Source organism: Telmatherina bonti (genome assembly GCF_933228915.1).
Source record: "Telmatherina bonti genome assembly, chromosome: 9".
Classification (NCBI taxonomy): domain Eukaryota; kingdom Metazoa; phylum Chordata; class Actinopteri; order Atheriniformes; family Telmatherinidae; genus Telmatherina; species Telmatherina bonti.
In genome coordinates this window covers 31,361,718-31,387,827 of record NC_136627.1, presented here as the reverse complement: position 1 = coordinate 31,387,827, position 26,110 = coordinate 31,361,718, and the positions used below count along the sequence as shown (strand labels likewise).

The 26,110-nt window shown below is 36.6% G+C and overlaps 1 protein-coding gene across 1 annotated transcript in view; it reads right to left on the bottom strand.

Moving 5' to 3' along the window:
* maml2 (mastermind like transcriptional coactivator 2) overlaps nt 1-25,456 on the bottom strand; it is a 43,115-nt gene extending 17,659 nt beyond the window's left edge. Inside the window, exon 1 of the mRNA XM_079246763.1 lies at nt 24,451-25,456. Within this exon, the coding sequence (XP_079102889.1) occupies nt 24,451-24,861 (411 nt within the window). The 5' untranslated portion in view covers nt 24,862-25,456. The remainder of the gene's footprint in view (nt 1-24,450) is intronic.
* Nucleotides 25,457-26,110: the final 654 nt, after the last annotated feature.

Below are 26,110 nucleotides of genomic sequence, written 5' to 3'. Positions count from 1 at the left end.
GACAAGGTTCCTTACATATTTGTGGCAGCCAAAACCGATTGTTGATAAAGCACTGTTATACCATAAGCTTTTAGCTTAATGAAAAAGCTATTTGAAAAACCCAGCTGGTGCAGAACATTAGCCTTTGTTTTTAGTCCCTCGTGTCTCTGGGCTGTGCTGTGCTGACCTACTCCTGCTAAATTCAGCTTGTCGTTAGGCTATTTATGGCTATGGAGCTGCAAATTTAGTTGACAATTTTTAAGTTGAGCACCTTATCAAGGCCCTGTCACATCATTAAAAATGATTGGAAATGTTTTAATTGTAAAATCAATATTAAGGACAAAAACATAAGCAGAGAAAAGCTTCATAAAACAATAAAACAAGTAGAAATTGACTGACTCTTTGTCATCGATGTAGATATATTTCTTTTAAGTTTGAATGTAACATTGCATAAAAATCTCAAAACTGAAATAGTTAACACATGTGGAAATGAATACTAATACCTTTTCTTGTAGACCTATCCAGAAGGGATAGGTCTATCCCTTCTGCTCAGCTCTCCTATAATGCCTGTACCCTTAAAAGGCCATTACTTTGCAACCACAAGTACCTTTTCCCCAGCAACCGTCAAACACAAGGCCTGCCTCCGGTCATGCCACAGGAAAAGACACACAAGTAGGGAACAAGTTGCCTTCCTGTTTTGATAGATGATTCCTATGGCATGCAGAACCATTTCCTGCTCACTAGGCTCAATTCACCATCTCAAACATCTGGCTGCTCTTCAACATGCAGCTGCATCATGATGAGAGCCAAGAGTGCCACTGCTGAGTTGAGCAACACAGTCCTGAGCCATTCCAGTCATTTTTCTGGCCACAACAAAGGAAACCTATCATGTAGTCCCATTAGTAAATGCTAACAATGTGCATTACTTAGATTTTAGAGTGATTTTTGGATTAGATCGTTTGTACCACATTTAACACTTCTGGGTCCTGTTTTTAGGCTATCATCCTTTTATTTGGATTAACAATTCCTTGATACCCGATCTGAAGTGCTGTGACTGCAGTTCCCAAGCAGGAAACAATATTTGTCAATATCTGATGTGAACACAGCAAAGTGCTCTTCAGCAACATTACTGTGGCAATTTTCTAGTGAAGCAAGGGTCCATTTTATATCCCGTGGGAAACCTGGGCTGAGTGGTTAATGCTGTGCTAATGCTGCTTCACTCAGCCAGGTCTTGATAAGCCTCATGCTTTTAGAGACAGGAAAACACATTTAGTGTTTTAAACTGCTTCAATGGAGAAAGCTTTGAAAAATCCACTAGTTGAAAAGGGTATACTTGTTGAATTTTGCCATCGGCTCTCACTTTAATCACACACACATGCATGAGGATAGGCGAGCAGTCAAACTAATCTGTACTCATGCTCTGAAACAATGCTCTGCTAGTTTGGTTAGAAAAGGGACCACTGCAGCCCAAAAGTAAGAGAAAAAAAAATGTGTGGGAAGCTTTGTTTGACTCCCACTCCTAGCAGCCCTGACATTCCAAATAAGGTCTGCGTAGCCCGGTGCTGGTAGAAATGGACACAGAAAGCATTGCAGAGCTCACTGTCTCTAACTGAGAAAAAACTGTAGATTGTAAGGGAGGGAGGGACTGAGGGGATCATGGTGCAGAAAATATGTGACCTCTATATAAATTTATCATCAGCCTGACATTTCCCAGAAAGACAAAAACAAAATATCACATGATAGTGTTACATCTCAGCAGTTAGTTACCATCATAGATGTAATGGCTGAAAAAATCTCATTTAATTCAGGATATTGTCAAATCAACTACTACTTTCCAGCCAGTTTGTTATTTTTGTAGTATATTCTGCAAGTTCTAAGCACATTCTTTCCATACATATGGGTCAGTAAGCACCCACCCACTATATTAGAAAACTGCTGTCCCTCAATCATACTGATAACGCAAATGTCAGTATGAAGCATTTACTTATACAAACATCCAAGCTTCCCCCCATTGTTCTGCAACTGCTCTGTAGTTTTGCTTTGCCAGCGTACATCTATGTGTTATTGCATCCTACTGCCACTTGGGATCAACCTCAGAAATATGTAGAAACATCTGAAGTGTATGCCACTCTTCTTATTTGAATCTAACATGCTGCTTCGAAAATTGTGTTTTTATATGTATTGTTTTGTAAGAATCCTGCTAGCAACAAGGCTGCCTTGGTTGAATACACAAAATTGTTCACTTTATTTTGGGTTAATGTCAAAAACTAAAAGAAATTCTTAAACATTATACTCTAATATCTAGTTATATATCAGTTATCATGGCTATGGTTGCCTAAATGCCACATTGGCACGTGCTGGTTCGCAGTAGGGATGGATATATTGATACTTTGAAGTTGATACTTCAATATCACCCAGTCAAAATATTGGGTTTGATGCTTTTTTAAATATCAAAATACCACTGTGCTGATACAAAACATGGCATTTCATTTCACTTCTGATTGTTTTATGCAATAAAACTGCCTGTGAAGCCCAGCCACAGTATATTCCATCTGTGCCACATGATTACGGTTGCCTATCAGATCTCATGATCTTGCTACCACTGTTACCAAGGATGAGGTTTTGTTTTGATATTTTACTGGTTTAATACAGGTTATTGCACATGATGTTTTATTATATTTATGCCTATTACTATTACATATAATACTTTATCCATTTTTAAAAGGCCACTGCAGCAGGCAGCCCCTCCCCTACAGAATCTACCTGACCATTGTTTACAGTGCTGCTTTGTCACTATGTTTTGGAAGTTTTCAGACCTCTCTAGCAACTTTTTTCTTTGAAGTGACTAGTGCATTATATATTAACTTGTTCTGGTGTTGGACACTTTTAGAGACTGACATGAAAAGCTGTGTTGTTTACTTTTCTGCCGTTCATTGAAAATAATTATTTTAAAATTTCTTCTGAATCTGAGTAGGGATTATTCAACACATGGAAAAAGCTTTACGCTAGCCTTTGTCCTCCAGCCTTCTTTTAGCAGGCTAGTTGCTGTCTGAAACATAAACAATACTTGAACAGTGAACATAAAAGAAAAAATACCACATGCCTGAAATTAAATATGGTTTCTACAGGCCACTGCACACTGCCAACAACAAAAAGCATGACCTCATGCTGAGTAGGCTATATATGGACAGTAAAACTATTTATCAAAAGACTTTTTTTTCTTATCTGTATAATGTAACGTTGCGTGGATGCCGCTGAACTCACCATGTTGCAAAGTACACAATCACAAAATTGCAAATGGCTCAATGGCATCCAATCTTACTTTAAGTAAACATTAAAGTAAGACCCAGTTGCTGTGCATTGACCTTTACTCAGAGGTACAAAGCTGGTGTTAATCCTGCAGGTGGTAATGTTTATTCAGTGTTTGCATCCTTTCATTACCATTTTTAATGATGTGCTTTACAGACAGACATCCTCCACAATGACACCTTGGTCATTTTCTTCCATAACCACAGAAATCTGACAAAGATGACTTAACCAGTTTGTTAGGAGATAATAATGGTGCATTTGATTTGCATTTGAAAGTTGGATTTTCAGAGTTCTCGCTCGGAAATGCACAAAAATGAACCTTGAATTCGGATGGTCAAAGAAGACATAGTAGCTCTGACTTCACCAATAACAATGACTAAATCCCACAACCAACTTCTAAGTACAAATCAAATGCACTGTAGCTCTTCTTCAGGTACATTCCTAACTTTTCTGGAATGTGTTCAGAAGAACAAGGGGACATTTATTGAACACAGTTTCCATTAACTGCTGACTGGAATGAAGAGGTTTGACCAAAATGGGATCAGACCCACTGTAAAGAACACAGTTTTACTGTATCTGTTTATTGGAAAACTACAGCTGTTGCTGATTTAGGAATTTATTGGACCAAAAGTGTAGTGGACGTCTAGAGCCACTGTCCTGCAGGTTTTGAATGTTTTTTGCTGCAATACACCTGAGTCAAATTATTAAAAAGGTCATTAAGAGGCTTTTATGGTGGTCCAGAAGTGTCATATTAATACAAAAGCTGCAATACCTCATAAATATCTACAATACAACACAAAAAGCCACAACACTGCACAATTAGTCACAATTAGAAAGCGTTACATGACTGTTTACTCATTAAAACTAAAACTTATTTGTTACTTCCCTTATACCTGAGCCTTAAAACTTGAGACTTGATTTGAACTGCAAAAGTTACTTGTGAACATCTCTACGTACTGAATTACCCACAGTCTGGAATGGTGACTGGAAAGTCATATCTCAAAGCATGTTTCTGCATGCAAGCTGTTCTTGTATGTTCTGGTGAGTCTTGTAAACCAGTGCTTTAGTTTTCTTTTACATGTTGCAGCTGGAGAGAGAAAGAAGGAGGGAGAGGGAGGGAGGGAGGGAGAGAGAGAGAGAGAGAGAAAGACAGAGGCAAAGTGTGTGCTTTCAGGTAGTTTTTTCAAAAGGAAAAAAAAAATCTTTCCCATAAAGTGATCACTGACTTTTTATGCAACGTTTAGTGAAGTGCAAAGCAGTCGGTTAGAATTTGATCTGATTAAACAGATTTGTTGATAAAGTACATAAAAAAGAAAAAAAAAAGTCCTCATCGCACACTGTCTCATTAGATCTCAAAACAATTCTAAGAAGTAAAAAATACGGAGTGTAAATTAAAAACGAATTGGTCAAAGTGTTTAAAACTACCTTCTAACACCATTTAGAAACAACAGCACAGTCCTGCCAACAACAATATGCAGAAAACTGACAAACTATAGGAAAAACTTTACTCTGAAAAGGTGATGCATTATTCTTGGAAATAAGTGTGTGCTTGTACAGTATCAACATTATTCTGAGTGATCAGTCACCCTTGTTTAAGGCTTTTGTTTTATTTTTTAATGGAGCAAATTAAATTGCAATTTAAAACACTTGAGTCAAATTATTAAAAGGTCATTAAGAGGCTTTTATGTTGGCCCAGAAGTGTCATATTGATACAAAAGCTGCAGTACCTCACAAATCTACAATACAACACAATAAGCCACAACACTGCACAATTAGTTAAATTGCAAACTTAAATTAACTTAAATTAAACTTAAATTAACTTAAATTGCAAAGAATTTAAATTTAATTTAAAATTGAATTTAAATTAAATTAAATTAAATTTAAATTTAATAAATTAAATATAATTTTAATTTAAAGAATTCAAAGCCCCCATCCACAAGACATGAGACAATGAATTGACATGAACTGTCTGATCAGTAGGGCCAACAGGTAACACTGGGTAAACAATTATTTAAGTCATACTCATTTATTGTAGTATGGTTATCTGATAAAGTAAGAGGTTGATTTTTGACTGTATGCATAATGGCTGTGTCACTTTGAATACAAAGGACTCAAAACTGCTTCATTGTCTTTAATGCACCATGTGCCACCAGGAACCCATTTTACCGTGACACAAACATTCATGGACATACGCAAACTGACAGACCATGAAACAGTTTGTGATCTTCAGTGGCTGGTAATCTAGTGATGTAACAGATAAAAACATTTGAAAATGCAGCGTTTTAACTTTGTATGCTGTCTGTAAAAATGTCATTTAAACTAAATGCAACAATGGAAATGTGATGAGATTCATGATGTCATATTTGTTCACATGGTGCAGTCACATGAAATTACATCCTGTTAGGTCAAGGCTGCACACATGAAAGTAGTATTTCCATCACAGGATATAATATTTGGTCTGGGTGGAAGAGATTATCCTGCTTACTTGTGTGGATTTCACAGCTCAACTGGCAAGGCGTCCCTTCACTGACTAGACAGCTGTTTTTCCCCCTCGCTTTGACTACTTCAGGCAAAACAGATGAGCCTGGTGATTCAAATGCAGCCAAAGCAGCACAATGGAGGGGAAAATTCCCTCTTACCCAGGGAATAAATTCACTGGCAGTGGGGATGAACACTGAAACAGTGTCAGTAATTTAATCAGTGCTTTTTAAAGTTGTCTCAGTTTTTGAAGTTGTCTCATTATAATGCAATGTGCTACCACATGTATCAATATACATATCTGAAAAAGGTTATATTTCTCTTTTATTTTGGTAATACTTTAATATTTTGTTGGATTGCCTTTAGCTCTAATTAAAGCATGCATTTGCTGTAATACTGTTTTGATAAGCTTCTGCAGTGTCACAATTATTTACATCCTGGGTTAGATATATTTTTTTATTTTTACCAAGATCTTGTATTGATGATTGGAGAGTCTGACCACTATACAAAGCCTTCTAAAGCACATCCCAGATTCTCAGTGGGGTTCAGGTCTGGACTGGATCGCCAATTCATGAGTGAAAATTATGTCTTATGCTCCCTGAACAACTCACAATTTTACTGCTGGCATTGTCATCTATGAATATCCCATGCTATCAGGGAAGAAAAAAACTCCCTAGATGGAATAACCAGTATATTCAGGTGACCTCAATCTTTGGGCACATAATGTTGCTGAATCTGCCAAAAAAAAAAAAAAAAAAGCAACCAAAGATCATAGCACTGCCCCTACAGGCTTGTACAGTAGGCACTAGACATGGTGGGTGCATCACTTCATCTGGCTTTATTCTAACCCTGATTCTCCCATCACTCTGAAACCGGGTAAAACAAAACTCATCAGACCACAAGACCTTCTTCCATTGCTCCAGAGACCACTCTCTATGCTCCCTCGCAAACTGAAACCTTTTTTCCAGTTAACCTCACTAGTTGTTTCCCTATGGCTACACAGTTCCAATTCTCCCAAGTTCCCTTCACATTGGTCATGTGTAAATGATCTCATTTTTACAACAGAACATAGCCATCAGTCCTACTATTTTTTTTTCTTTGATTTGATTTGACCAAACATGTCAGTGATCACCGATCACCATTATTCGGGTATATTTCAGACTACATTCCTCCTCAAAGATCATGGTTCTCTACTATTTTTTCAGTGTTTAATAATGTGTTGGACAATTCTTAACCCAATTTTAGTAGTAATTTGAACCTATTCATGAGTTAAATCCAGGTAGTGACTTTGTTTTGGCCAGACAGTGCATATATAAAATATAGCAAAGACACAAGAGTGCCACTGATGTAAAGCTCATCGAGCAATATCTATTTGTCTGAATATAATGCTGTCTAGTCTTATGTAAACTAGTACTACCTCAGTAGCAAAATAAACGAATGCAACAACACATCTGCACAAAAACAGTACACCAGATGGCTCACATTGGTTCAGCAGCAACAGTTTTTGTTTTCCAGCTCAGTTTACAGAGACACTTAAAGAAAAGAAGCACAGCACTAAGTTGTAGATATTGTAATAATGCACATAAAACAACGGTCCAATACTGTAAAAACACATGAAAATTTACTGTATATTTAAAGCAAATCTTTGAACCTCTGTCTTTGGGAAATCAGATGCTCTCCCAACCAAAAAACTGCTGAATGATAACAGAAAAGCTTTTTTTCTTTTAAAATCTTTTCTTTGACCACACACATGAACACCTATTGTGGTTCTTGTCATTTTGCTTTGGTGAATCGGCCACGGTCCACATCGAAAATGGCCAGTGTGTTGATATCACGTTGCTGGGATGTGACACAAAATATAGCAGTCATGTGATGCCCCGGCTTGGAAAAAAAATGTAATGAAGTGCTAGTTCTAAACCTTGAGGCGTGGCAGGGCAACAACAGCTCCAGGAACATGAAAAATTAATGTCAGTATGCTATCTAAATGAGTCAGATACATACATTTTAAGGGTGGGAGAATTTTGCAGCCTTTCTTTAAAGGATGTAGCCCACACTAAAACACTTGTGAAACATCTATTGTTGCTAATTAAGTCAAAATGATTATCAACAAATTATTTTACTCTGTATTTACTTCAGAACTGTTTTTCTAATACTTAAATGACAAAAAACAGGCCCAAAGTCAAAACTCTGTGGCTGAGATGCAGATAGTGTGGGTGTTGTAATCTGTTAACATGGGAGCTAAAATGAAAACCAGCACATTCCTCAGACGCTATGCTCCAGGTGTGAAGCTAGCATTAAACGGCAGCACTTTTGCCTCAAACTGTTACATGAATAAGGTGTGTATCGCATGGTCCACATTGCTACATGGAATTAGTTGCAAACTGGCAGGATGTAGACCACATTGTTGCAAAAAGTTTTGTATTTTATGAAAAGTAAACAACTGTCAGACACCGACGTGATATATTGTCAGTATCTATGATAAGGCTCTCACTCAATTTCCCAAATTTACATTCAAGTAGTTTTAGGGGCCAGTCCAGGGTATGTCCTGACTCTCATCTGGAGAACAGATGGGCTATTTACTCCAGCTACCCCACAACCCAATAGTTGGGGATAGTCTAGCCACCCATAAGTTATGCAGCCATAAAGACGAGCATCTCCTAAGTCTGCATGTATGGGGCTCAACTGTCCAGGTTATGCTATTATAGTTAGGGGTTGTCTAGCCATCCATTACTTATGCAGCCATGGGGACATCACCTGATGCACTGAGTAGTACCTTGCTCCGTTTCCTTCATGGATAAAAAATATGTTGGTAATACGATCATTTATATATTTCTTCTTTTTCCGCAGGTCTTTCTGAATAAAAGCTGCAGTGCATGTTAATCTGTCTTTGCTGTCCTATGCTCCCAACCAGTTGAGGCAGATGGCTGCCATACCTGAGCCGGGTTCTGCTGGAGGTTTTGTCCTCCTGTTAAAAGGGAGTTTTTCTTTCCATGGTCACCTCATGCAGCTCAGGATGAAGGATTGGACAAAGTCAAGATTTGATGCAATCAGTTGGTTTCTATTAGCTAGACTATTGACAAACTGGCTTTAATTGATGTCTGTAAAGGGCCCTGAAACAACATTGTTGTGAAGTGGCGCTATATAAATGAAGCTGAACTGAACTGAACCCTGCATTGTAATAAGGAGGTATAGCCAATGGCTGGTTGGTTGGTTGGTTAGATGGATGGATGGATGGATGGATGAATGGATGGATGGATGGATGGATAGATGGATGGATAGATGGATGGATGGAAGCAGTTCTGAGTGACATTTCATTCCGCTAAGTTACTGAATCCCCTAAACTAGATTTCTGACCACTGCCTACAATAGGTGAGACAATGACCACTGAAAAAAAAAACTGTATAAGGACAAAAAAAATCAATCAGTAGTCAGCCTAAGTAATTTTGATCAGTTAAAATAAGTATACTTTATTTATTCTATGAAAAATAACTTTGTGTAGATTATATAGCACTTATTTCCTCAGTTAAAATTGTTACAATGAGTAGCTTAACTGATGTAGCAATTGCTAACCATAGACAGCAGTGAAGGGCAATTTTTACTAAATACAAAAAGATGCATTTCAAACAGTAACAAATATAAGCATTACTAATGTTGATCTATGACTGATAAATATGTAAATACTAACTCAAGTCTAAAACAAATTGTGAAAATAGAAAGCAAAGAGGAAAATCTAAATAAACAGAATGAGGTCTCATTCTTTATCATGAGTCAATTTGCACATTGCACATTTATCTCAATATGGACAACTCTTTCATTAGTACCATTTCTGTTCTTAGAATTAGACACTCCACCCTATCTATAAGTCATGTAAGGTCAAGGAGATTGAAAACTTGGGAAATACTGGTTTATTTAGTTTTAGTGAATTAACCACAATTGACCGTACTTGTGTACAGTTGAACCACAGAACGCCATGCTGTTAGATTATGGCATGAAAAGACTGGCTTTGTTGCCGGATGTGGGAAAAACATCCAATAGACTCTAAAAAAAGCACAGGAAGGAAACTGGGGGTGGGGTGGCAGCGAGTAGCAATGGGGGTGTGGTGGTGGAGAGTGGGAGTGAGAAAAGAATGTTCTCTTCTCTTTCTTGTTATCATGCACACACATAATAACCCCAGATTTTCACTAACAGCTATGAGAAGAATGCAGCATCACCGTTTTTCTCTTAAAGGCCAGAAGAATAATTCTTTAACTATCAACTGCTGTCTTTAACAGTAATTAAATAAACTGGGAAGGGACCAGTTACAGGAACCATTGTGGTTTTTTTTTTAAATTGTCTCATTTTCTTATAATTTATGCTCCAATATGTTGCATAATCATGCCAGGTACTGACACAGTGGAAAACTAATGTAGGGATGCTTAATAATTAACAGATTAATAATCACTGGAAGGCATCACTTGACCCGAGACATATCCCCTTTCCTATAGTGTCAAACACCATTTAGCAGTAAGCCTGTAGCTGAATTCCCTTAAATAGATATCACTATTCATTTTTGTGTGCTGTTTTTTAAGGCCAACCAATAGACCAGACATATGACCGGATATTGACCCCATTTTGTAACATATTAAAGGTTTTATAAAGATGACTTGCCTTATTTGGATTTACTCTGCAATCCAGTTTATAAGCTGCTCGCATGTGGTTATAGGATTTACTCCTTAATTGGTGGGAGGCTCATTCTCATCTTCTGGAGGCAATTTTCACCTCCTGGCTTTACCAGGAGGATTAAATACTTTGTACAATGTTTTTAATAAGAGAAAAAATGAGATCGATAGTAGAACTCAAGTCACGAAAAGCAACAATTTTAAAGAACAATTACTGTTCTATCCTTGAACAAAGACCTCAAATGGGCCATAAAATTACTTTCTAAACAGAAACAATGATATATGTTGTTGGAAAATATCATCATAATCAAATTATTCTGTTTAAAAAATAAACATATGATTTTATATCAAGGCTATTTACAAGTCATGGTATTTATGTAACATTTAAACTAGTATGTATTCATGTGTTGTTGTTTTTTTTAACATACAATACATGTAATATAATTAATACAACTGCAAATGTTATGTTATGGTAAAAACAAAAACATTTCAATTCAAAATTTTCTCTCATTTTTTGTTTATTTGCTCATATTTACTATTACTTAATTCACACATTGTATTTCAATTTAATTTACATATCTTCAGCTTTCAACAAAATCATAACCTCTTGGTGAGAAGCACTCAATCTAAGGTTATGACTATAAAACTTTTTGAATTTTCACAACTCTACAACAACAAAAGAATCGTCATGACTATCATGGCATATCAGTGGTAATAGTATTTTCTGATTGACTTAGTTATGAACAAAAGATTCACAATTCATTCATTAGAAGCATTTGACTCAAGCATGTCCACAAAATAAAAGAAGAATTTTAAACCTGGCTATACTCAGTGTTATAAATTACACAATTATCTGCATTGAGAGTTTGTATTAGAATCTTCATAATTTTATAATAATTTTGCATTTCTTTTCCAAATTTCTTTGTAATTTTATGTTGTATATTCACATCGATCCGAGTGTTTAAAGGCCTTAACACTGTGAAACTCTAGCAAGAGATACAACTTGAAATCAAAACGAAATAATCAGATGCATATGCCGCTCTCAAAGAGAATGAAATCAGTCTAACATAACCACCGCATTATGTGGCACCTCTGCCACCATTGCACTGTTTCCAGTTAAACCCAGATGATTCAGGAGGAAAGATAGACACCAGAGATCCTCCCCTGGTTTTACCTTCCATGTATGCTGGAGATGCAAAAGCACTTTCTATGTACCTCTAGGCAAGATGGAGAGAGAGCAGGCGCCAAAGCATACCTCGGCACCATGACACCTCACCACAGCAGAGCACTAACACAAACATTCCAGCTGCCATTTCTCAGTTTTACTGGGAGAGCTGAGGCAAGAAACAAGGCCATCTATGTTACTCCTTAGACCTGCATCTCACAGTGTTTGACGAGTAGCTTCCAGACTTTCGCCAAGTTTATTCTCCAACTAAAGGTATTGGTATAGACAGTAACCTTGATATCTATACATTGACAATGTGTTAAGTTTACTAGATGAAAATGATATAAGAAAACAAAAGGTCCCATGGTAATTTATGACCTCTTTGGATGCTGTTATGGAGGTGAGATATTAGAAGAGATCCGATTCTGCAGCGATAATAGTCAATCATCTTCAACAGATCCATAATCCTTAAGATATCACAATGATAGAAAGAACTGCACTTAATTTGCTTATCCAAAATCATAAAAGTTACATTAAGGCCTTGGTTGAGTTGTGCTAAGGAAGACTCCATCTCAGAATAATAACCTGTGATCACTAACTTACCTCATGCCGGAGATATTATATCTGTTAACACTGCAGAAAAGTCAGGAATTAAAGAGCTAATGAAAATACCAAAATATGCTTGACACAGGCTGTTTTAGCTAAAAGATGTTTTAGCTTTGTGAATCTTGTTTTGTAACTGACTTAATGGTCTCCTCTATCCCCAAAAAGTATAACTTTTACTTACTCTTCTTTGTACACTGTTGTCAGTTTATTAGGGGTGGGAAAATCGAATCGAAAAACTGAATTTTGGGATTTTAAAATCAATTTTTTTTTTTGTTAAAAAATCTATTTTTTTTCAATAAATAAAAAAATCATTCTAAAATTTGTCATTTTTATTGTTTTTGTTGATCCTTTTACTTGTCTTCTTGGGCATTAAATCAGCAGAATGATGGTCTAGCTATTGTGTTGTTTTATTTTTCTAATTGAAATCAAGAAAAATGACGAGCAAAAAAAAGGTTTTGTACAGTTTTTGTTTTGTTTTTAATCTACAAAAATCAGCAATATGGAAGAATTGTGGGAATCGCAAGTTAAATCAAGTCGGCTCCCAAAAAAATTGGAATTGAATCGGGACAAATGCATATTGTCACAGTCCTGCAATATGCCTAACAGATATCTGTACTTTTCATATTCAATTTTAACAATAAGTGTGACTTTCCCAACAAAAACAGGCAATGATAATGAAAGATTAAATTAATTGTCTTTTTAATAGATAATGCCATAATACGGGTTTGTTTATCAATTTCTCTAAAATTATACACATTATAAACATCTTTTTCAGTTAACAATTCTTTTTCACAAATCAAGCACAAGTCCTGGAGCAATGCACAGGTTTTCTGAACCAAAGCTTACTGCAACAAATAAATATATAATAAGCCTAAAAGTTTTAACTGAGTATCAACACACATAAGTTTTTCATGGAAAAATTGTCCAAACAGCTAAAGCGAGTAGCATAGGTCTAACATATAGGTTGCTGAATATTTACAGTTTGAGGCTTTTGCTTTCCTTAATTTTCCAATTTCATTCAGTCTTTAAGCTGACTTAACTGTCTAATTTTCTGGTCCTAATTTTCTTTTGGCCAATGTCATTCCCTTTTTTTCACAATAATGTCACATTTCTAGATGAATCAATCATCAAAACCAAAAGTATTGTTGAAAACTACAAAAATGATCCAAGCTGCACTGACCAAGAATTATTCTTTGAAGTCCCCACTCAAACCACAACTAATTATATTGTTTAACCAAGCTAGAAGCTCCACAACACTGGCCAAAACACAGCCATGAAAGTCTACTGATGGAACAAGACTGATATATCTCACATTCATTTTCAGACAGATATGGGAGGGATTTGTGAGGTTTATAAAATAAAACAAGCAAACTAATAATAATATTGTGTATTCCATAGTCTGATGTTAGGATTGAAAATAGGACCACTTTACCTAGTTAAGTTTATTTACATTTCTACTGCTGACACAGTAAAAAGAACCTTTAAATAAAAACCTTTTTCTTTCTAGGGGTGTGAGATGTCAAGGGAAACGTGCAAGAAAATGTACAGTTTTGCTTGCACCAGTTAAATTTTCTATTACTGTGGGTCCAGATGCAGCAACGTACAATCCTGGTTTGTGATATTCACCTTACAAATCTTTAACATCTATAAAATTCCCCCAAGGATGTTGCAAAGAACAGAACATTACCTCAATGCAAATGGAGTTGAACTATGACTTAGACCCTAGAGCACAGGAGAGTGAGGCAGAGAAGAAAAGAATAAGGGAATGCTTGTGCCTCTTTTCAGCACTCTGCAACTCTGGAGCCTGGGAACTTCAGCAGCTTGGTCAGGCTCTGAGAAATATCCTGAGCTGTAATGTAAACATGCCTGAACTCTGATCTAGGAGGGCCCTCCCCTACCCTCTCCTAGTTTAACCCAGCTTTCTGTGCAAGGGGGTTTGCTTGCTGGTGACATAAGGAGCCCACTTTCTCATTTCCTGAGGAGGGTAATGACCCTGGGGAGAATGGGTTCTTTGAAATCTTGCTGCAAATATAGCTGTTTTTCTCTGAACCCATGCACTCTTTTTGGTCTTTAGCAAAAGATTCATTTAGATTAATTTGAGCTTCAAAGGGGTTTGTCAGATAAACAGATCTCGTAGAAAGTCTACAAAGCATTGCAAAGTTGACATGTAGTGATAGACATATTGTGTTAACGTAGTAACAAATGCAGATCCATGACCAGTTCACCAGTGGCAGCTGTGATAATCTGATCTGTTTACAGCAGCAGCTACAACAAGTCCAGGAAACTACCGTATCAGGTGGCAGATTGTCAGATAAGAGTGTGAACAGTTCTAGATAAGCTCCTGTTTATCCAACCACACAACTGTCAGCTGTAGAACAAAACATTTAGTTTTTATATTGATGTTCAAATTACTTCCAAACTCAAATAGATATTTTAATACCAGAATAAACCAGGGCCTGTATCAGGGCCTATTTTTCAGCTGGGCAAAAAAAAACTCTGCTTGTGTTTCATTTTCCAATTGCTGTCCTTTCTTCACCTTGCACATGAACACCTGAACATGCTTGTTCCCACAGGGTTCCGGTTTCAGCACTGTGTAGCAAAGCGCTCGTGGAAAGACACTCCAAGGCATTCCCTCCACCCCCTCCATCTTTTCCCTCACACACATTGCTGCCCTTGCTTCAACTAAGTCATGCCAGAAAAACTTGACAAACCTCAAAGATCTTACTCAGTAGAAGAAAATACATTAAGTATGAACAAATACCTCTACAAGTCCTCTCTAAACTATATATATATATATATATATATATATATATATATATATATATATATATATATATATATAAATAATGATATGGGTCTTTCTTGTCATGTGATTGTTTTAACTTCTGTTTTTACGTTCAAATTCCAGATGATGAAAAGTCAAGAAATATTTTTTCCTGTGTTGAGTGTATTTACCAGCACCACAGGAGTACTAATTTATTAGTCTATCTAAAGTTCACATTGACTTCAGTGGCACAGATGAGTTTTTTGGATTTCTTTATTTCTTTATTTTTTATCTCAAGGTCCATGTAATGTTTGAAATTTAAACAAGGTGTTGGCAACAACAGAAATTCTGCTGAAAGCACAAATCAACAACAAAGGGATACAGTGGGGACTCTAATCCAAACCCTTTGGGATTTTAAGTATTTCAGCGTAACACCAAGTGAAATGCTCACTTGCATGAAAACAATGAATTTCAGCCTAATTTATATTCAAACAATGAAACAAGTGTCTGCATATATTCACAAGGTCTATTGCAGAGACTAATTTGCAGTTGGAGTATTAACACAGAATGTAAATATTTGCACAATGTTTTTAACTCATTTACTAATTTTAATTCGGTGATTTAATCAAAGTGTAAGTGTTTTCCATCCCGATCTTTCTGACCACCTATTTTGTTTTTTTCTTAGGGTAAGACACATTCTTTCTGAAGGTTTGTTCCTATTAGTTTACAAAAAAAAAAAAGAAAAAAATCCCATCCAGTTTTAAAACAAAATTTACCTCCACAAAAATCCAATTAAAACTCTTATAAAAGTACATTAACAAGCACTCATCACATTTGCTTTTTTATGTTTTTGCATTTGATTGCAGAAACAGTTCCACAAAAATAATTCACTCATGCAAAAAGTCGTCCATGTTTATAATTCAACACTAAGCATCAGGAACATGCAACTCTAAATGTCACATCAATGAAAATACCAAGGCTATGTAAAAAAAAATAGATAACTACAAATAAATGGGTGGTTTGATGATGAGATGAGTCTATCAATCCTATTAAATTAGGGGCCTTGTGATCAGGAAGAATAGTAAGCATAATTTTTACAGATTAAATTTATCCAGCAGCATATCTTTAGGTGCTCTATCTTAACTAACATTAGCAATGAAGACCCTGCCAATAAGACTGCACTGTTATAACTGACTGAGTAATCAATCCATTTCTTTCTGAATCTGGATATGTGCATGTACGTGCCAATCAGGTAGATTGCATTAGCTATCAAATGAAAATCATATTTCTTGCAGGCTGAACTGCAGCATTAAAATAGGACAAAATCCTAAAATACAATTTAGAAAATCATTTCTTTTTTATTCTTAGAATGCCAACTTTGGATGTGCAAATAAATCTATTCAACGCCACTAGAGCACAAGTAAATCTGATTATGAAGGATTAAGCATGCTTGAAAATCTAATTTACAGAGTATAGATGTTGTTTTATTTAATAGTGTCATTTTGACCACAAATACAAACCCAAAAAGGTATTAAGTCATTTTGGCAAATTATTATTTTGATATTTTTCTATAACATAAATATTTCTCATTATCACTATGAAGTATTCTCTGTTAAAAATATGAACATATGACTGAAAATCACATTTTTTACTTGCATTTGTTTTGGATTGTTTTATGTAAACGTATAGAAAAACATAAACACAGCTTTTTGTACCCTATTGCCTTAAGTTTTAAATGGCTCATTAAATAACAGCCACACTTAAACCACCAGGAAAGACATTTTGTAAATTAAATGCCAATAATTAACTTTTTAAAAAAAAACTTTTTAGCATTTGAAGGTGAAGCTGTTGCCTTGCAAGCTCGGTTTGATGCAAAGGACTTTGGCCAAGGACAGCTGAGAAATGTCTCTGGAGGAAAGGCTTTAAATACACGAAGGACAATAGTGCCAATGAAAAGCAAAGGCTAGATTTACCCTAAAGGTCCAGTCATGACATACCTCTGAACAGAAGGGGATATTCAGCCCACCTGGACAATTAGAAGATCATGTTTGTCTGAGCATACCTTGCAGGTTATCATCCCTAGAAGACTGAGGATGAGATGGGTTTACTACATGGTTTCTGCAACACTCCTCAAAGACAGATACTGTCTTCCCATAGGTTGCTGAATAAAACATGAAGAATGTGCAGTCAGTGGAGTGTGTTCTTTGTATGTGTGTGTGTGTGTGTGTGTGTGTGTGTGTGTGTGTGTGTGTGTGTGTGTGTGTGTGTGTGTGTGTGTAAGAGAGAGAGAGAGAGAGAGAGAGAGAGAGATGCAGAGCGGCTGAGTGGAAAAGTATAGGACTAGGAAAAGAGGGAATAGGAGGGGAGGGTGAAGGGGGGTTCTTACTACACTGCTGCTCAAGATACAGTAGAACACATTATCCATAAATGCCTTTGATTTGACACATCCTCACTGTCCCGCTGGGCGTCTGGAAACTTCTGTCTTGATTCATATGTTTGTCTTTGTTTTCTTATTTTGTGTTTCTGCAGCTGTAGGATGGAACTTGTTAACAACATCTAAATTAGTCCAGAAAGAATAAAATTGTGCTCATTTCAGAAGGAGAAAGCAGTGAAATTCTTGCCAGGTACAGAGATGTCCCAGATTCAGAGAGCTATATTTCCAAACACACAGCAGCTAGTGCTGCTGAAGGTTTTCTGACTTGATGGAGAATGCATTTTCTTAAAACTGATTCCATTTGATTTATCTTTTATATTAGATAACGTTGAATGTATCACACATCACAAATTTAACAATATGTGAAACCAATCTAAACCCTGCTGTGCTGACTGACCCATATGTAATTTTAAGCCATTCTATATATTCCTTTGCACTAAACAGTTGTTCAATAACTCTTATCCAGTTTCCTCGGGGTGCTTTGCTAAGATTGATCACAGTAGGATCAAACCTACAAGTTAAAGTTAAAGCTACCAAACCTGAACAACCAGGGACAAGAGAAAACATAACTCACTTTTATGTCCTGTAGGCAATAATAAGGAACACTACAAAACATGCACCAGAAGAAAAGAAGACAACTTGGACAAGCACTTGAAATTTTTATTGCGTTCAGAAATATTGTGATACTTTAACTAACCAGTTGCTGAACATCCAGACCCATGTCAACATGCCATAAAAAGGATTTTATATGACTGGAAAACACCTTTTAGGACAATTTCAAAACAAGAAGTCAAAGTCAAAAGGATTGAAAACTAACATTCTACTTGTCAAATACTTGTCAAGACCAGTGAATCTGTCTCACTTGAGAACGTTGCGATTATAGACACATGAAAATAAAATCGAGTTGTCCAAACATACCATATATAAAATGTTACATTTAACCCCATGTTTGAAAAAGAACCCATTACAAGTAGAAGAACGGCTTTACTCCAGTTCTATATGAGATCTATCATAAAGACTCATTTTCTAGTTATAGCACTATGAAATGCACAACTCATCTCACATATTATTAATACAAATCTAATCATGTTGGGGTTATTGGTTGGGGTGGGAAAATCAAATAAAAAAATAAAAAATTTGGATTTTTTTGCTTCACAATTTTAAAATTGATTTTTTTTTTGTTTAAAAAAATATTTTTTTCTTAAATAAATAAAAATAATCCATTTTAAAATTTTTGTCATTTTTATTGTTTTTATTCATCTTTTAACTTGTCTTCATGGGCATTATCGCAGCACAATGGTGGTCTGGCTAATGTGTTGTTTTTTCCAATTTGAAATCAAGAAAAATGACGAGCAAAAAAATTTTTTTTAATACATTTATTTTGTGTTTAATCTACAAAATTCAGCAAAATCAAAGAATTGTGAGAATTGCAATTTAAATCCAATTGACACCCAAAAAATCTAATCGAATCGGGACAAAAGCATATCGTGAACCACTGTGAGCCCTTGAGCAAGGCCATTAACTCCTTCCAACTCCTTGCAAAAACTTGGCAGCCTTTCTGTAGTACATCTAGAGATGGATAAAATACAGAGCTGATTTTCCCAATCGGGCATAATAAAGCAAAAATATTATTATTAGAAGAAGATTCCTCATGCAAATGCAAACATTATGTGGTTTGTGCTTCACACCACCAGACAGCTAGGATCATAGGCTCCAAATGGGTAAAGATAGCAGGACAAAACATCACCAATAAAACAGTTTGAGTGCATTCTGTTCTATGTCTATAGTTCCCAGATCTGTCATTGGGTAATAATAAAATCCTCCCAGTGCACATAGGACTGTTAATCACCAGGCATCCCTCGCCTACAGCTTTTTCAAGGCCTGTTTGACTTAAAGTAAACACATGCAGGAAATGTATTCAGTGGCTCTACACATTTACGCAGGGGCCTTGTGGTTCAAACTGTTTCATGGTCAACAGATCGTTCAAGAAGGTGCTTAGAGGGCCATTTGTTAAACACATGATAATAGGGTATGACAATACATGGCATGCTAGCACACGGCAGGGCTGTTTCATTAATGCTTTAGTTTCCATACTCACTATCTATCTCATTGACAGATGATAAAAGCTGATGATGGATCTTGATCTTATGAAAATGACTGTCTGAACGTTGTAATATGGAGCTGGTGTTTTGTGAGCTTTGCTGTGTGACCCATTTTTGAGATGAATGTATTTACTGATATAGTTTTAAAGGAAAAGACTGAAAGAGTGGTAGTAGAAAGTTTTCAGGTCGAGTAAGCATTTTGGACAATTTTTTCTTTCTTTTCTTGAGTGGATAAATCTGTTTTGTTCTTTGTTTTTTTTTTTAGATTCTTTTTGTTGATCTGGTCTCAGTGAGCACTGTTGTGTGCTGCTCACTCTGTGCTTCAAGGCAGTCATAACCCACTGTGTTGTAGCCCACCACTTATATATCCACTGTAAACTCCAATGTGAACAATCAATATTATGAACAAATGTTGTAAATAAGGAGAATATAGTTTGTGGAAATATTACGACTAATAGGCTATTAGGCTAATTTAGCAGTCGTCTTGTGTGTTGCTTAATCTTGCAATTCCTAATAACCTTGTATCGAAATGGACAGCAGCAGAGATATCTGGACCTATAACATTAGACACTGATATACAGTTACTGACTATGCTATTTTTAATTTTAGTTAGACATCAATGTGTTAACCTAAACCATGAGTTATCTGTCAGAAAATGCTTTCAATAGCTGATAATACTGGAATATTGTTGGAATAAAAAGACAACACACTGGAAGATTACCAAAGCTCAGAGCGGCTGTACTCATTGCAATTTCAGCCTTTGTAGGACTTGGTAGAAGTAAAATCAAACGCATTGATTAGCTGATGTTCCTCAATTTGACGTCAGCTTGCATCAGTTGTTGGGTTGACTTTTCTGAGACATTCCAGTACAGAGCTGCTCTGTACTGGGATGCCTGTTGAAACTACCACTTGAGATGTTGGGAGAGATAGGATGAAGGCTAAGCTGTCATTCATGTTGGAGGAAGGCCCCCATCCCCACCACCCCACACTACTCCCAAACACTGACACCCCTACAAAGCCCGTTCAGTTACTGTTGCACCCGAAGCGTGAATCAGAACCTACTACAGTTCCTTGATTCCTGCTTAAGTTACACCGGAAACCAGCAGTGGTCCCAATACATAGCTAACACAACCGATAAAAGCCTAAATAATTTACTCATAATTATCCCACTATTCTATTCTATTCTATTCTATTCTAAGTAATTTAGCAGACACTTTTCTCCAAAGCGACACAATAAAAAAAAAACATTAAAGAGAAATTATCAAAACTGCTTCAATATTATCCTAGCAATAACTAGCATAACACATGTTACCTGTTGTGTTACATGGATGGAGTTGGATGGCAACATGGTTACATACAATTAAGTGTAAGGCTGAAAACTGTTCACCAAAATTTACTGTGTTTTTGTTGTTGCCTAGTGTTTCCTCTGTTGTTTGGTCCCGACGCAAACACACCACCATCAGCAGACAGGTGTCAACCACTGCCCCCCTCAGTGTCACTCAGATAGACACAGACAGCAACAATCTTCATGACCATCAACAGTTTTTTTTAAACACAATCCAGCTCATTTATGCTACCTAAAGTACTCAATAAGTCTGTTTTAAGGGTTGTGAAACGTTGCCACCCTTCATACTTCTATGCGTCTTTTACGTTGCCATGGTTATGAACTAGCGGGCTGTGCTGAATTCTGACGTTAGTTTCATCAGAATGTGAAAACTGCAGGTAATGCACCACTATAAAGTTGTTTGCAACCACCCCAACACACTCACACAGCCTTTCTTCTTGCATTCCACTTCAGTTCGAACAGCCAAGAAATGTGCATGTCTTTCCAGATTTCTTTGACAAAAAAATAGTCTGACTCACATCTGTTTTGCTCTGACATGCACAGAAATGCCACCTCAGCAATAGTGGGGGTCTTTTTTTTATGTTTTCATGGATTAGTCAAATCAAAACATATTTTATATGTTAGGTTGCAATTCCTATTCTACACTTTTTAATAAATGTGAAGAACAACGCTCTGAAGTATCAATGTTGGACAGATGCAGTGCAGTTTCAGGTATTTTTTGCAATGGTTTCTATTCTGCTTTACCCAATCATCATGAGCTGTGAAAATTTAACCTCAGGGTTGATATGAACATGTACGCCTGGACTTCATTTCCTCCACACCATTTTGCTGCACTCATCAGTTTTATGTAGAACATACTGCTCCAGAGTCAACATCAGTAAAAAAAAAAAAAAGAAACATGATAATGATGTTGTTCCCTGACCTCTTTTAGACAATCGCTATAATCCATGAGGTTGCGTCTTGCCTCCCATCATGTTACACTGTAGTATAGTGCCTAACAGCTGACAGATAAATCCCATATCATATTAGCACTATGAACCATGAAAAAACCACATTTCTTGCATGTGAATGTCTTGAGCTTTGCTGATACAGCTCCATGACATGTAGTAGAAAACTTCTCTTTCACAATGTCAGTGATGAAGACAAATAAAATTACAAAACAATCATTGCTGTCCTTCTATGGTTTTACAGGGAAAAAATGGTTCATTGTTTATTTTTCCATTCAGCATATCAAGCACTTTCAGAGATGGAACATCTGCAAGTTTTGTAACCCTTTTGACATTATACTGAAATACTGCTTGGGAAATAATTCATAGCCTAGATGCTGAACTCCCTCATGCCCAATGAAAGAAAACAAAATAAATCTTACATCTCACTGACTCCTCTGTTAACAGACACCATTCAGGAAATCAGCCCTATCAGCGCTATCAAACACACTGAAAACAAAGTCAAGGATTACTATTCTGTTTTATGGTCTGTTAGGGGAGAGCATGCATAGTGCACACAATATTGTCTTTTATGCTACACATCATATACTTCTAGAGATGCACATAATTTAGATAATACCCACTTAAATAGCTTCTTAGAGTACTCTGTTAAGGTCTATTCAATGATAGGTAGCAATCTAAGGAGAATTTAAGTCATGCAACACAAAGGAAACAGATTTGCTGTACAGCAAAAAGAGGTAAACAGCACATGTTAAATAGTAAGTAAGGCACCCAATGCAAATGCATCCCTCTGTTTGGATCAGTTGCGAAAGAGAGATGCTGACATGTTGAACAGGAAATGCAAAACCTCCCTGTGGCCCAATGACCCAAAAATCATTTCCTCAACACTGGATTGTTTAGCAAACTAGCTTTCTGTTCCTACATCATGTCTTCAGTTTCAAAGTTGTCTTTGAACTTTTTGTTTTAATTGTTTTTGTCAGCATCTTTACAAGAAGATGATATTTTAAGATGGAAATGGTCACTGGTAAAGGAATGATCAAGTTAGGCTCAATCAAGGACAAACTTTTCACAGATGAACCTATTGAATGTTTTAGACTGAAGTCTCCAAAATGGTCAAATGTCTCATTTGCCTTTAAAAGTTGAGACATACTTACAGTTATTATCTTAAACTCCCACTTAATGAATATTTGCAACTTTTAACATCCACTAAGAACTTAGGCTAGCAGATAAGAGGGAACTGCTGGCAAAGTTAATGTGCTGACCTTCATACAACCAACCTGAACTCTTCAACACAACATAACATTTATTCCACCTTGTTGTTACTCGCCCTGAATTGGATGAAGTAAGTAAATTAAAAAAAAAAAAAAAAAAATATATATATATATATATATATATATATATATATAAATATAGAAACATGAGTTTGCCAATGACAACACCTCAAAGCTGTCTTACACAAAACTATGTGCTACAGAAAATATGTATAACATTTAAGAGACGACTACATTGTCAACAAATGTAGCTATTTTATGTTTATAGAATAAAACTGCTGGACTGTATTAAAATCCAGAATCGCACTCTCCTATCATGCGCATACATATTTAAGCCATCTCGCATCATACTCGGTCCCACTCCAAGTCTTTCTGCTGACTGGTGCTTGAGCAATATAAAGGTAAGAATAACTTCTTATTTGAAATACTTTCTGTTATTTTCCAAAGCTTATTTTTTGGCAACCTATAGTCTACGGGCAATAGGTGCTTAGGAACCTAATAAACTGACCCCCAAAGTACCGATATCTGAGCAGGAACTATGAGGAGAGCAGTTTGAATTTGTTAATACAATGAAAAGAAATATTTCTTTCCATTTTAATTGATCTACCTGGGTAATAAAGCAATATTTGTACTATGTTGTATTGAATTAAAACGGTATAAGATAAAAGGTAGCCACAGTGTGATAAGATGCCCTTAGATAAATTATCTAATGGATTTGACTGAACATTATACAGTGGTGTCAGTCTTGTAAACCACAGCTTGGTCTAAGTGTTGCTGGACTTACAGTTCAGTGCAGGCATATTCTTAAGATTTTCTCTAACAATTTTTCATTAACATCTGTTTTCTAACCAGGTAGTGCAGAAAGGTTTAGGTAAATAACAGGAGGCCTTACCTTTTCCTTAAAAACAAATCAAATTAGATGGTACCCAATATGACATTAAGTCAAACTTTGCTGTATACTAATTCAAAACACTCAGATTTGGCGAAGATAAAGGAATGAGAAAGGATAAAAAATAAAGAAAAACTAACCTTAAATATTAAATAGCAGTAAATGTTTGAATCCTGCTGCTGAGGGAAATATCTGTTTTATTAAAGATATTCTCCTAAAATTCAATTATTCCTTCAAACATAATTTTCCCATCCAACAAAATGTAAAAACATTTAGCCTACATATTGAAATAAATTAGGAACAAATGACACCTTTGGTAACCAGCAACAAAAATAAATCTTAGAAACAAAATCTCATTTTGAGAGTCAAGTCTTTTAGGATCATCCCAACAAATAATGGGCTCATTAGCAAAAGATCCATTCTAACAGCAGCAAATATCACATTACTGGTGGTAATCGTCATCATTTGATGATAATCTGGAACAAACTGTGGTGCCAACTCACCGCTATGCGCGTAGAAATCTTCTGCTCGCCCTCCGGTCCCTTTTGCTCTCCATTGACCCTGCTGTACTCAGGAGGTTGCTGGTTCGATCCCCGGCTGCCTTTAGTCTTGCGGTTTCCAGGCCCTTGTTGGACAATGTTGAGCAGATGAAGCGTACTCTCGTGCTCCCGGTCGGAGCTCTCGGCCTGACCTCTCTGGTAGCGGTTCTCGCAGGTGGAGTGGTGCCTTCTGCACAGCTCTATGCGGGCGCGCAAACGCTCCACTATGGCGTTGTGCAGTTGTGGAACAGCTGAGCCTCTTGAGGTGGCTACCATCGCCCCGTTGCCAACCCCACCGGGCATACTTCCTAAACCAACACCCAACATGGGTACGAATGTCCCTGCTGCAGACTGAGCGGGGGTCGCCTCTCCCATGCCCGTAGGTCTCTGACAAGTTTATAAAAACTGTGGCCCACCGAGCTTAAGAGGGACCAGAGTAAGGGCATGGACGAGGAAAATAGACGTAATTACTTAGCTATGATCCCATGTGGAAAAAAATCTGGACTGTAAATATTGAGTCACTTACAGGAAAAGGGTGATGTTGTCTATATTAGGCTGAGCGTTTAATGTGTTTTACAACACGTCTGGTAAATCACATGGAAATGAATCAAATGAAACTATTAAAGAAAATTTATACGAAGATTTGGTCCATGTAAGCTATAAGTATTGTTCACATGGGGTTAAAAAGTTACAAAGTAACTGGATATTATTTACTGGGGGTGTTAATATGCTACCGAGACAATGTATAATTAAACGTGAAATGATTAAGAAACGTGAAAAGCTCGTGGAGCCACAGCTGGAAGGAATTCTGCTCTTATCGACTCGACCTCTGCTCACGTTAAACAAGCTATATTCAATACGAATACCCTGGATGATTCAAACCCATGGCACAACGAGAGTTTCCACATCCACGGTACATTTTCACCTCATTTAATCTAAAATATGTTACGTTTATTAAATCCTGAAAGACTGCGCCTATCAAGTCTTTAAATTAAAAGTCAGCAATTCGTCTCCAAAACGAGAGAATGTGAAAACATACAAAATCCACGAAACTTCAGGACTCACGACATTTTCGATCGGAAACGAATCCTTTCTTTCTTTGGGTTTCCATCTCGACACAGACAGGGATCTGGTTGCAAATAAGTCAAAAAGAAGCAGGCAGACTCGGAGAGCCGTCGCAGTTACTGCTTGAGATCCGTCTCAAATAGTCCATTGACAATCATTTGTCCGTGTGGTACACCGAAGCAATAGCAGAGCTACTATACAGACCCTCATTGTATGAACATTCCTCTTTTGACATGATGCACTCGCGTGGATGCAGCCAAGTCCAAACGCACACTCTAGTGGAAGGAAGGGTAAACTCCCCTTCAGTAAATGCACAATGACAAAGTGCGGAGAATCTCATTAATGTTATTATAAACAAGGCTAATTTGATGCTGATGAAGCAGTGGCAGCACTGTTAGGTAATGTAATAACATCTTGTGGAGATTACCGGCTGTTTATGAAAAGGGACATGTCAAAGATGTATGTTTAATGTTGGGATTAAGTTAATTGTCGACAGTGTTGCTAAGCTTTGTTGCCACCAATTACCCACTGAACGTGCTCACCTTATACTTCTAATGAA